The sequence below is a fragment of the Pipistrellus kuhlii genome, unplaced genomic scaffold (assembly GCF_014108245.1).
Source record: "Pipistrellus kuhlii isolate mPipKuh1 unplaced genomic scaffold, mPipKuh1.p scaffold_m20_p_4, whole genome shotgun sequence".
NCBI classification, from domain to species: domain Eukaryota; kingdom Metazoa; phylum Chordata; class Mammalia; order Chiroptera; family Vespertilionidae; genus Pipistrellus; species Pipistrellus kuhlii.
Genome location: NW_023425540.1, coordinates 47,612,422 through 47,624,698, shown reverse-complemented (window position 1 = coordinate 47,624,698; position 12,277 = coordinate 47,612,422). Strand labels below are relative to the sequence as shown.

Sequence of the window (12,277 nt, the reverse complement as noted above, 5' to 3'; positions counted from 1 at the left end):
AAATAAATAAAATGCAGGCCTCTGTTCCCCATTCTTAGTTTAATATTTGATCTTATTCTCTTCTCCTAAAAACATTTCTGGTTTTTTGAGTTTAATATAACATACTTGTAGAGAAAAGTTTCTCATTTGGGAGGTAGCTATTATTCCAATTCAAAATATCTCACATGACCATATATTCTGAAATCCACCTTTATTATATGTGAGTAGTAATTTAAATCATAGAACAAAAGTTGTGTGAAGCAATAATGTGATGAACAGTTTTATTTCTTTTGGAAAGGACTTAATCTTATAGAAAGAAAGCATGTGCCCTGAATTAAAGAAAGGGAAACTCTGGATCATGTGCATTTATAGGTATAAAACTGAGTTTCTGCTAATCAATATAATTCACAAGATATCACAGAAAATCAATCATAAGATTCAAAAAATGTTTCAGAAAAGAGCAGTCTCTAAAACAAAGTATTTAAACATGACACACCGTAACTCTGGTAGCCCTTCAACTTGTTTTTCAACTTGTTTTCGTTTAGCACCATTCAACATTAGTAAGGCCCTCTGAGATTCAAGACAAGGCCTCTGTTCTTTTTTCTTCATCTGCACCTTTCCAATACCAGGCACATCAGTTTTCCCCACAGCTGGCAAATACGAATATAACTGTTGAAAAAGAATAATATATTAGTTTCTCCACCACAAAGACCTGGGAAGCAGTAAAAATTACTTGATTTCATTTTACCATATAATTGTTTATATTTTCTTGTCTTCATCACTATAGTTATCACCCAATCTTATTTGAACATGCTAAAATAATAAAAAAAACTATGAGTTCCACATATGACCTACATAAAAAAATGCCTTCTTAAATATAATTTTTTAAATTCAATTGTGATGCTCATTTAGAAAAATTCTTTCGATTAGTCTTATTCCTAACTTGTTATAATTCATTTGCATATTTTAAATATTTATGGTTTATGTACAACTGGTATTTTGTCACTTCCATTTTAGTAATGCCTTCCTTCAACAGAAAACAAGTGTGGAATAAACAGAATAAAGAGTGCAAAAGTTGTTCAAGACAAGGATTGTTGCACAACAGATTTGCCCAATCTGACCAATTAAAAACAATGTTTCTCATTTGTTGAAGAAACTGCTGGAAACACTAGATAATAATGAGGCTTTCGCTGTGGCTCAGTTGGCTCAGTTGGTTGAGCGTTGTCCTGTGTGCACTGAGACATCTCAGATTTGACTCCCAGCTAGGGCACATGCCTGAGTTGTGGGCCCAAACCCCAGGAGGGGGTGTGCAGGAGGTAGCCTACTGATATTTCACTGATGTTTCTCTCTCTCCCCCTACGCCTCCCTCTCTTTCTAAAATCAATGTCTAAAAGAAAAAAGCCAAGATAAACCTGGAAAAACGTGGATCAAATGTACCTTATGTGTGTATATATAGAATAGACCGGAACCTTAGAAACCATTTGTAATTTTAAATACCATTAAATACTACATAGAATATTTTTCTAGTCTAGGTTTTCCTTTTTTTATTAAATTTATTAGGGTAATATTAGTTAATAAAATTATATAGGTTTCAAGTGTACATTTGTGTACACTTGAAATATATGATATGATCTATATATTCCATAGTGTCCCCAACGCCTAAAGTATAATCAATTTATGTCACTATATATATGGTCCCCTTTACTTTTTACTACCCCCTCACTCTTTACTGCCCTCTCACAATCCCCATACTGTTGTCTGTGTCTATGAGTTTCAGTTTTATATTCCACCTATGAGTGAAATCATACGGTTCTTAGCTTTTTCTGGCTGACTTATTTCGCTTAGCATAATATTCTTAAGGTCTATCCATGTTGTCACAAGTGACAGTAGGTCTTTCCAAATTAATCATCTTATATGTTATGACAAATGATTAGGACACCAAAATTCTTGTATTTTTTTTATTTTTATTTTTGCTATCAATCCTTAATTACTCTCAAGTAATTAAACTTTCTATTTACTAATTACTCAATTACTGAGGTAGAAAATACACACTCATATAGATTGAAAAGATTTACGATTAATATGCTATAATTATTAGAAACAACTAAGAATATTTTAATACTGAATTTACAGACTCACTTCTTGGAAATTAAAAGTGGTGCTTACCATTTTCTGAAGAGAGAGTGGCTCAGAAGAAATACTGATGGAACTCTGTAAACACAACTTTTTAAAAACTGCCTCTGCAACAAACAGTTGAAGCCAAGAGGAGGAAAAGGAACAAATGAAAATTTCTAATTCCTGTGAAGAAAAGTCTGTAGAAAACAAGAGAAGTAAATACAGTTATTGCTACACCCAATAAAATTTATTTCTATAGACTATCTCCTTCATAGATTTTATTCATGCAAATGATTTCTACACCAGTGAAATTCACCCACACAGTTTTAAACCATGAAAAATAGATAATATTCCTAGTCCTTCTCTTAGATGAGAAATTGTTTTATGATATGTTCTCACATTTGAAACAATCATTACTTTTTATTATTTTAAATAAAAGTCTTGAAATTAGATATGTACATCTGAACAGACTGATATATGAATAGACATGGGATTTATAATATTACTATACTTTCCAATTAATGTTCAAAATCTCTTCCCACAACAGGGTTGCACCTTTGGAAAATTAGTACTTCTTTTTTACATGGGTACAAGCGTATTTAATTTGCAGTGATCAATCTTGAGCTTATAGGAAGAATTAAATTATACCCCTCCCCCTAACAAAACCCATGAATCCTGCCACTGCAGAGAGAGAGGAAAACAGGGGGGGTATATATATATATATATATATGACAGAAGAGAATGTAGTGGGAGGAAAAGGATAAAATTTAAATGACAAAACAAAAACACCAAGAATCTCAAGTCTCTTCTTTTCAAAATTCTCCAATAACATGAAAATGCATAAAAATACACATGACTCAAAGTGATAAAGAACTAGAGTGACTATTTCCCATGAAATTTATTTAATATGATGAGTTCTCTACTAATACTCTGTATAAGAGAATGGATAATACAGTGGAATGATAAGAATTAGAAAGACCAATCAATAGGACACCAAAGAGCTAAAATTAAGCAAAAACAAACAAACTAAAAAAGTTGTGGAATATAATAAACAACATAAACCGATGAACAAAAACAGACCCAGAGAGAGAGAAGCATCGGTCAGACCGCCAAACCTCAGAGGGAAGGAAGGCAGGGGAGGGTGGGGGTAAGGAGGAGAGATCAACCAAAGGACTTGTATGCATGCATATAAGCCTAACCAATGGACACAGAAACCAAGGGCGTGAGGGCATGAGTGGGGAGGGGGGGGTTTGGGGGGGAACAATGGGGGTTTAAAGACACATATGTAATACCTTAATAAAGAAAAAAAAAAGTTGTATTACACAAGGCAGATTAAACTTACAAACACTAGGGAAAAAAAAGTCAATAAAATTAGCAAAATAAACATAATAGGTTAAAATACATTTTAAAAATTAGAATGGCCAGATAGTTTTGATGTTCCAGCCAAGATGGTGGAATAGGTAAACCTTGTACTTGCCTTCTTCCACCATCATGTCAAAAGTACAGCTAAATTATAGATCCTGAAAATCACCTGAAGAGTAGCTGAACAGAAGACCTATAGCTAAGGAAATATAGAAGTTGTCACATGGAGACAGACAATGGTAGGGGAGATCCAATGTCTACACCCATGTGTAGCAGTTAAGAATTGGGTTTGCTGTGGCAGTGAAATGAGGGATAACACCCCCACATGAGACTCCCCAGCCTGGAGCACCAGGGCCTGGAGGAAGAATATCCAAAACATGTGAAAATCAACAGCACTCCATCTGGGTGAGATGGAGGACACAGGCTTCCTCTTAAAGAGCTGAGCACACTTGTTCACAAACATTCGCTCTAAGTTCCAGCAAAGGGTCAGCAGCTTGAAAAGCAAGGACCATGTTTTGTTTCATTCTTCCAGTGCATTTGAAGTGTTTAGATCAATGACTGCTAGAGGGCCAATAAAAATATATTAAATAAGTTAAAGAAATAGAAACATTTTGACTGAGACAATAGGTAGTCATAAAAATTTAATTTGCAGAAGAGGTTTGAAGTATAAAGAAGGATTAGAATAGAGATTTAAAGAGGAGAAGAAGTTTTGGAAAAACAACTTATCAGCAAAAGATGATGATGATGTAGCCTAACAAAGGCAAAGAAAGCTTTATTAAAGTTATCAAAAGATGTGAGGAACATCCAGCCCACAGGTTACAAATCATTTGGTCTGGCCCTGCCAAAGCATTACAGATGAGTTAATTAAGTGTTTAACCAAATATAGAAGATAATTTTTAAGTTGATAATTTTTTACAGCCCAAGAATGATGTTATAAATATCCAAATGGCCCTTGGCCCAAAAAAGGTTCCCCATCTCTGCTGGAGAATCTGTAAAGCCAAAACTATTTACTACCTGATACTTTACAAAACACAGCTTGCCAATCCTAGTTAAAGCCAATACATCAGAATTTTCAAGTAGGCATAAAAAAAAGAAAAGAAAATTCTGATCACTAGATAATATATAGAAAGAACAGAAAGAAACTGTTCAGAGTATTTAAAAACAATGGGCTCTTTGTGGGATTGATGGACACTTATCTACTAAAATATCTTTGGCTTTAATTTTCCATAAAACAATTAACAATTTTATTAAACTAAAATTAATTAAATAGATCTGAATCTCAGTAACTTCATAATATAAGTTTCTTTACTTTTGGACTAGGAAAACCTAAAACATCCAGTATGCCATAAATGAGAAAGATGGACCAATATCTTCAACTAGAAGTTATAGAGCAGCCAAATTATAACATCTTTACAAATGACATAGGAAAAGCAAAAAATAGTAACTGAAAAATAATACAAAAGAATAATTTTTAAAAGAGGTAATATTCTCAGAGAAAAAGAAGTGGTTCATCAAAATATTGACAAAAAGGACATTATATTAGAACATCTTGTTCACTTTTTGGGACAAGTGTATTATTCTATCAGCTCTATAATAAACACTTTAATTTTCATGTTAGCAATGGCATTGTTAAAGTCTAATTTTAGCTTAAGTCAGTTACAGGCTCAAACTTGTTGTGTTTAAATTTGTCATGTGAAAATTGGGAATAACAGTGAATAACATCATTTTCTTTGTAAAGAGAAATTCAGAATATGAATAAAGAAAGCATTAAAGCTAATATAACCCATTAATAGTAGAACCCTGTTAATATAAAGGTTCATTATTTAGCTTTTGGCTAAACTATATTTCCCTAGATACTGGAAATAACACATATAACTACATTGATGGTCTCTAAAGCCACGGATAATCCTGTCCTGAGTTGCCAAAATCAAATAGTTTTTCATTATAGAATTAAAACAGGAAATCCCTTTAACCTAATGTTTAGGTATTGTGCTAGCAAATAATGCCAGAATCCTGCTTTATCTAAAATAGAAAGAAAAAAAGAAAAGGAAAAACTACTAGTAGGAATGGTAGGAAAGAAATAAGAAAGGGTTCTGAAAGAAGATTGAATTTGAACTACGAAATGTTAAAAAGTCATGCAACAAAGGACAGTTACTCCACAAAAGGAACAGTACTCACCCCTCATCTCAATAAAAAAGAAAGAAAAAAGGAGATAAAATGCTTCAGATAAAAATCTTTTAACCTCAGTAATGTAAAAAGAGACCTGACTTTGCAGAGGGCATTATCTAATAAATCCTGAGCCCAGTTATAACCTGGATTCTTATTCTAGATTCTCTTTACCAAGTATTAAAGTGATTGACAACATATCCAAGAACTTTTTTTTTTATATAAAACCAACACACATTAAAACACACATAATAAAACAAAGTATTTTACTTGGCAGTCTAAAATATTATTAAGTATATAAAAATCATCTTTTATATTTGAGGGCCAGAAAAACCTCACTTGGTTTAAAATATGTTCATTTTAGGAATTTAGGATTACAAAAAATAAAGATAGAAAGACAGACAGGAAGAAAAGGATTCATAGCTCCCTAAACTGGCTTTGTAGTTTAGGAATATACATAAGGCTTTATATGGAAGCATTCTTATTCTGGAAACCCAAAAAAGTTAGGGAGAAATCTTTTATAAGGTGAGCACTAAAAGTGAATTTTGTCATCACACTGCTAAAATAATATCCTCCCCCCCCCTTATGTGAGAGAAACCCTTAAAGTAGATAATGGGAAGAAAGATTAAGAAATATATATACACATTTATTATTTCTTTTTACTTCATCCATGTTCATTGTTAGATTACCATACTCAGTGGGGCCACAAATACTAGCAACTTTTATGTTATAACTAGAGGCCTGGTGTGTGAAATTTCTGCAAGGGGCTCAGCCCTTGCAGCTGCAGGCTGCCCTCAAGGCCCCAGCTTCTTTGTCTGGAAGGGCTTCTGGACAGTCGTTCCACTGTTTGGTCGATATGTATATTAGGGTTTTATTATATAGGATAAGAAAACTTATACGGCAATAGATATAAAGAAAAATGTTTTAATTAGTGATATAACTAAAGTTAATACAAGTTACTTTAAAATGTAACTATTCCAATTCAATTTATTTCATCTTTTAATACTGTTAAGTATTCATTCAAGAAGAGACCTAGGAACTGTACATATAGAATAGGTAAGGTTAGAGATGCACATGTTTTCTCCTGAACTTGAAGAATCAGAAGTTTAAAGATATCGAAGAGTTCCTACTATGTGAGATTCATAAGCACTATACATAAACAAGCAATATTTCTCTCTAATGAAGAGAATAAACTGATAAATGATGTGTGTTGGGGAAAGCTCCTGAAACATTTGGAGAATAATAAAATTACATATATAGTATGAGCTCAACAAGGCACTAGTAAAAATGCTTGGAAATACCAGAAAGATACATATTAAAAACTCAATAGCAGTTATTTGTGTGGGAGCATTCATTATGGGTAATTGTTACCTTCCTCTTTGTCAATGTATATGTGTATGTATATGTGCATGTATACATGTATATTTGTGTATAATATTTTAAGGAAAGCTTCACATGAAGATAATGTTGAAGATTGCAGACTGCCAAAAGGAAACCCAAACTAATTTCCACAATGGATCTAAGAAAAACAAAACATAGAAAAACTTACCATCACACAAAAGGGAAACATAACTTCCCAAGTCATCTGACATGTGGCATATCACATTTCTACCCATTTTAAGTCCAAGGAAGATCCAATAGTCTATTGCTGCTCCAAGAATTCCAGTCAATAAGTAGGCTAGTTCATGTTTGAAGACCTAACATTAAGACAAGAAATCTTTTATTAAGATAAGATATATGAATATCAATATTTATTAAATTATATGAAATATCATTACCTTAGAGATGCATAGATATCATAGTTTTAAAAATATGTGTTGTTTATATTATCAGTTCTACAATATAAATTATTAAATTCCTATAGCAAGACATACAAACCTTATTTATATCGATATTAAGAGTGCTTTATCCTACTATTTAAAAATCTTTCTAATACATCCTGCAAGTGTGGCTCAGTGGTTGAGTATCAACCCATGAACCAGGAGGTCATAGTTTGACTCCCAGTCAGGACACATGCAGGAGTTGCAGGCTCAGTCCCCAGTGTGGTGGGATGTGCAGGAGGCAGCTGATCAATGACTCTCTAACCATTGATGTTTCTCTCTCTCTCTCTCTCTCTCCCTCTCTCTCTCTCTCTCTCTCTCTCTCTCTCTCTCTCTCTCAGAGGTATGAAGTGTGGAGATATGGAGGCGTGTGCGAAAGGGGCTGGCACCTGTGTATGCTGTTGTCTTTTTCAATCAGGAGGGAGATACAAGCTCCCGAATGCTCTGAACTCCAATTTCGGGTGAGACTCTGGGGACCCAGACTCATACGGAGAGAAACTGGACTGTCTGGCATTGGGCCAGAATGTGAGGGTGGCTTTCTCTCAGAGGTGTTTGCAGTGATCATCACAGAGATCCAGAAACTTCTTCAGGGCAGGGCTGACAGGCAGCCATTGCTGTTTACTGCACCCTGGTGATTCCATGATACCCTGCCCCACCCAATTTACAACCTTACCCAAGCTGTGCTCAGAGGCTTTTGCATATGTAAGGACTGGCTTTTTGCAATCTAAAACCTAAGGAACTGCAGCTGGCTCAGAGAGCCCCAGAGCTTCCAAAAGAAGGCCCAAGGCCCCACAGCAGCTTGCATTGCTTCATGGCTGGGCCTCATCTGGGTACCTCCAAACTCCAAACAAAAAGGAGGAATCTGGAGATCTCTCCGTAGCTCCTGCTAGTTGGCTTCAGACAATGGCTGACTTTGCACCTCCTCGGAGATCCACGAGCCAGTGTACCCAGTGGTCAGAGTGAGACGATTCAGACTATAACTCTTCACATACATAAGAGACACACTCAGGGGGCAGACTGAGTGAGCACCAAAGCCCTACTGAAGAAAGTCCTGCCCCATAAGGGTGTCTCCAGCATATTAGTTCTCCCATTGTAGACACAACTGATCCTCATAGCCAATTGTCCTGGAGGTCAATTCCTCCCAGTGATACCAACAATAATCAAGGCTTAACTACAAAAGCCCACACAGCCCACAAAGGGGTGTACCAAGAGTGTCCACCTCAGATAACTAGGGAGGCTGAACAACTGGGCCTTATAGGACATCTAGCACATTAAGCCATTCTATCAACTCAGGGAAGTCTCCAAAATGTAGAGACAAAGAAACAGGTCACAAACGAAAGAAATGAAGTAAAGCGGATATAGAGTTCAAAACAACAGTTATAAGGTTACTTAAGAATCTTCTAGAAAGATAACCTTTGGGAAACATAGTGAGACCCTCAAGAATATGAAAAAGAACCAATTAGAAATTAAGCATACATTGTCTGAAGTAAAGAATAATATACAGAGACCCAACAGCAGACTAGTGGATCCCAAAAATCAAGTCAAAGATTTGAAATACGAAGAAGCAAATCACACCCAACTGAAAAAGCAAAAAGAAAAAAAAAAAAATCAAAAAATGATCCATTTTTAAAACGACTGATAACTGGCGATGAAAAATGGGTTGTTTACAACAATATCAAGCGGAAAAGATCGTGGAGCAGGCCAGGTGAACCAACTCAAACAACATCAAAAGCTGATATTCATCAAAAGAAGGTTTTGTTATCAGTTTGGTGGGATTACAAAGGAATTGTCTACTTTGAACTCTTACCACCCAACCGAACGATCAATTCTGATGTCTACATTGAACAACTAACGAAATTAAACAATGCAGTTGAAGAAAAGCGGCCTGAATTGACAAATCGAAAAGGTGTTGTATTCCATCATGACAATGCAAGGCCACACACATCTTTGGTCACTCGGCAAAAATTAATGGAGCTTGGTTGGGATGTTTTGCCACATCCACCATATAGTCCTGACCTTGCACCATCTGATTACTTTTTGTTTCGATCTTTACAAAACTCCTTGAATGGTAAAAATTTCAATAATGATGATGATGTCAAATCGTACCCGATTCATATAAAGATAGTGCAAGGAACCTCTGGGACAACTTTAAGTGTACCAACATTCGAATAATAAGGGTGCCAGAAGAAGTGAGAGAAAAAGATATTGAAAACCTACTTGAAGAAATAATGAAAGAAAAGTCCCCTACCTGGTGAAATAAATAGATATACAAATCTAAGAAGTGCAAAGAACCCCAAACAAAAGGAATCCAAAGAGGACCACAACAAGACACATCATAATTAAAACTCCAAGAGCAAAAGACAAAGAGAATATTAAAAGCAGCAAAAGAAAAACAGTTACCTACAAGGGAATACTGATACAACTGTCAGCTGATTTCTCAACAGATACTGTGCAGGCCAGATGGGAGTGGCAAGAAATATTCAAAGTGATGAATAGCAAGAACCTACAACCAAGATTACTCTATCCAGCAAAGATATCATTTAGAATTGAAGGTCAGATAAAGAGCTTCACAGATAAGAAAAAGCTAAAGGAGTAGTATATGAAATGCTAAAGGGTATTATTTAAGAAGAGGATGAAGAACAAAAAGGTAAAGATAAAAACTATGAACAACAAAGTGACAACAAATACATATCAACAAGTGACATTGCAAAGCAAGTGAATAAAAAAATCTGACAAACAGGATAAACTGGTAAGTACAATAGAATCAGGGGCATATAAAGGGAGTGGACCGACAATTCTGGGGGAGGTGGAGGGAAGGTGTGGGGGTGTGTAAAGAGACTGGACAAAAATCTTACACCTATGGACGAAGACAGTGGGGGAGGTAAGGGCAAGGGGTGGGTTGGGAACCTGATGGAGGGGAGCTATGGGAGGAAAAAGAGGAACAACTAATAATCTGAACAATAAAGATTTATTTTTAAAAATGAAGTACAGAAATATTTTTTTAAATCAATCTTTATTGTTCATATTATTACAAAAGTTCCTCATTTTTCCCCCCTCCACCAGGTTCCCACCCCACCCTCTGCCCTTTCCCCACCCCCCATTGTCCCCTCATCCACAGGTGCACAGTATATGTTCAGTCTCTTCTGGCATCCAATATTTTTTAAAAGATATTTTGATTTCTTACAGAGAGGAAGGGAGAGGGATAGAAAGTTAACACCAATGAGAGAGGAATGTCAATTAGCTGCCTCCTGCACACCTCACACTGGGGGTGTGCCCGCAACCAAGGTACATGCCCTTGACCGGAATCGAACCTGGGACCTTTCAGTCTGCAGGCCGACACTCTATCCACTGAGCCAAATCAGTTAGGGCAAAAATAATATTTTTAAATATAAACTCTTTTTCATGATGACATTAAAACTATGTCACTGAAATGCCTATATTTTTGGTTTTTTGTCCAGGCAGAAAAAAATCACTAAATTAACAGTAGGATATAAGACATGTGAAAAGGTTTTAATAAATATTAGGGTATCCAAATAGATTATAACTGCTAAATTCTGCCATCATACTATGCCTAACAGCACTTTGAACCCTCAGTGACTATTGGATGTATTTCCTTTGCCCTTAGCAGACAAGGTACTTGCAGGTATATATACCTATAATATTTCACTAGGGCATCATTCATTATCACAAGAAGCTATTAGTTAAATGATTTCAAAACTGAAGTTCTATTTCTGGTTTGTTGTGCAAACAAGGACAGTGCTCAAGCAGCACATACATCAGGCATGCCAAACCATGTTTACTGAGGAAAAGAACTACAGTCAGGATCCTTAGTAGGTGTGCAGGTCCCCTGCAGCCCCATCACACTGTGGGGCAAGCACACTGTATTCTCTCAGGCTAGACATTAGAATTTGGGCCACAGACTGAAGAACGGGGCCAAGAGGATTTTAAGTTTCGAGATTAGTTGAGCACCGCTCTTCCTCTAACAACATGATCAGGGACCACAATACAGTATCTTGACTGCAGCCTGATCCCTACAGGTCAGAATTCATGAGAAGGTATCAGCACCACTTCCTCTCCTGACTTGACTAGAGGGCTGGATAGTAAGCCATTGCAGTGATAGTTGTGTAACTTGGGAAGCAAGCAGTAGGACTGGCCTTAGTAAGCTGGAAAATTACCAATGCCTCCTTTGGGCGGGGGTGGGGGTGGGGGGTCCAACCATTGCAACTGACCAGATCTGACTCCTTAAACACTAGGTCTTAGCCAGAACTTTGCAGGAAGCCAACTTTATTCCTTGTAAAGCCAACATGTACAAGGATTACTCTGAGAAAGTTTTACGTCTCATGGTTCAAGTTATCAAGAGACTATAAAACAGGACAGTGAGAATATATATTTAAACAAGAAAACTGATCAGTTAAGATCAATACCACAGAACTGTTCCTTCTAATATAATGTGTATCTGAGTATCAGCAAAGACACTTCTCAGAAAGAGACCGGTAGATTTTGATATCTCAAAATACTCCCCAGCTTAAGCAAACAGTAAATCAGAATCACTTCAGATCTCTAGTTGTAGGATGCTAAATAACTAAAAGGGAGGTTAGTCCACAGAGCTAATAAGCCTCAAAGAAAACCAGCCCTCCCAGCAATTAAAAATAACCAAATCAACCAGTTGGGACTTTTCCTCTTTCTTACACAAATACATGTACTCATGTACCCAACACAAGGAAATATCAATATTGCTTAATATTCACATTTCCCTGATATTACCATTATTACACAGGTAGAAACAGGTAGGCCTTGCAGTACTTTCAAGAAATAACTGTAGGTACTTTACCATG

General features: G+C 36.0%; 1 protein-coding gene across 2 annotated transcripts in view; it reads right to left on the bottom strand.

Annotated features, from left to right (window-relative positions):
• The window catches only part of SLF1 (SMC5-SMC6 complex localization factor 1), a 63,422-nt gene that overhangs the window by 6,969 nt on the left and 44,176 nt on the right, over positions 1–12,277 (bottom strand). For both annotated transcript variants that reach the window (XM_036410066.2, XM_045571738.1), the window contains 3 exons: positions 7,172–7,319; positions 2,146–2,291; positions 476–648 (listed from right to left, as the gene is read on the bottom strand). In XM_036410066.2, the coding sequence (XP_036265959.1) occupies positions 476–648; positions 2,146–2,291; positions 7,172–7,319 (467 nt within the window). The remainder of the gene's footprint in view (positions 1–475; positions 649–2,145; positions 2,292–7,171; positions 7,320–12,277) is intronic.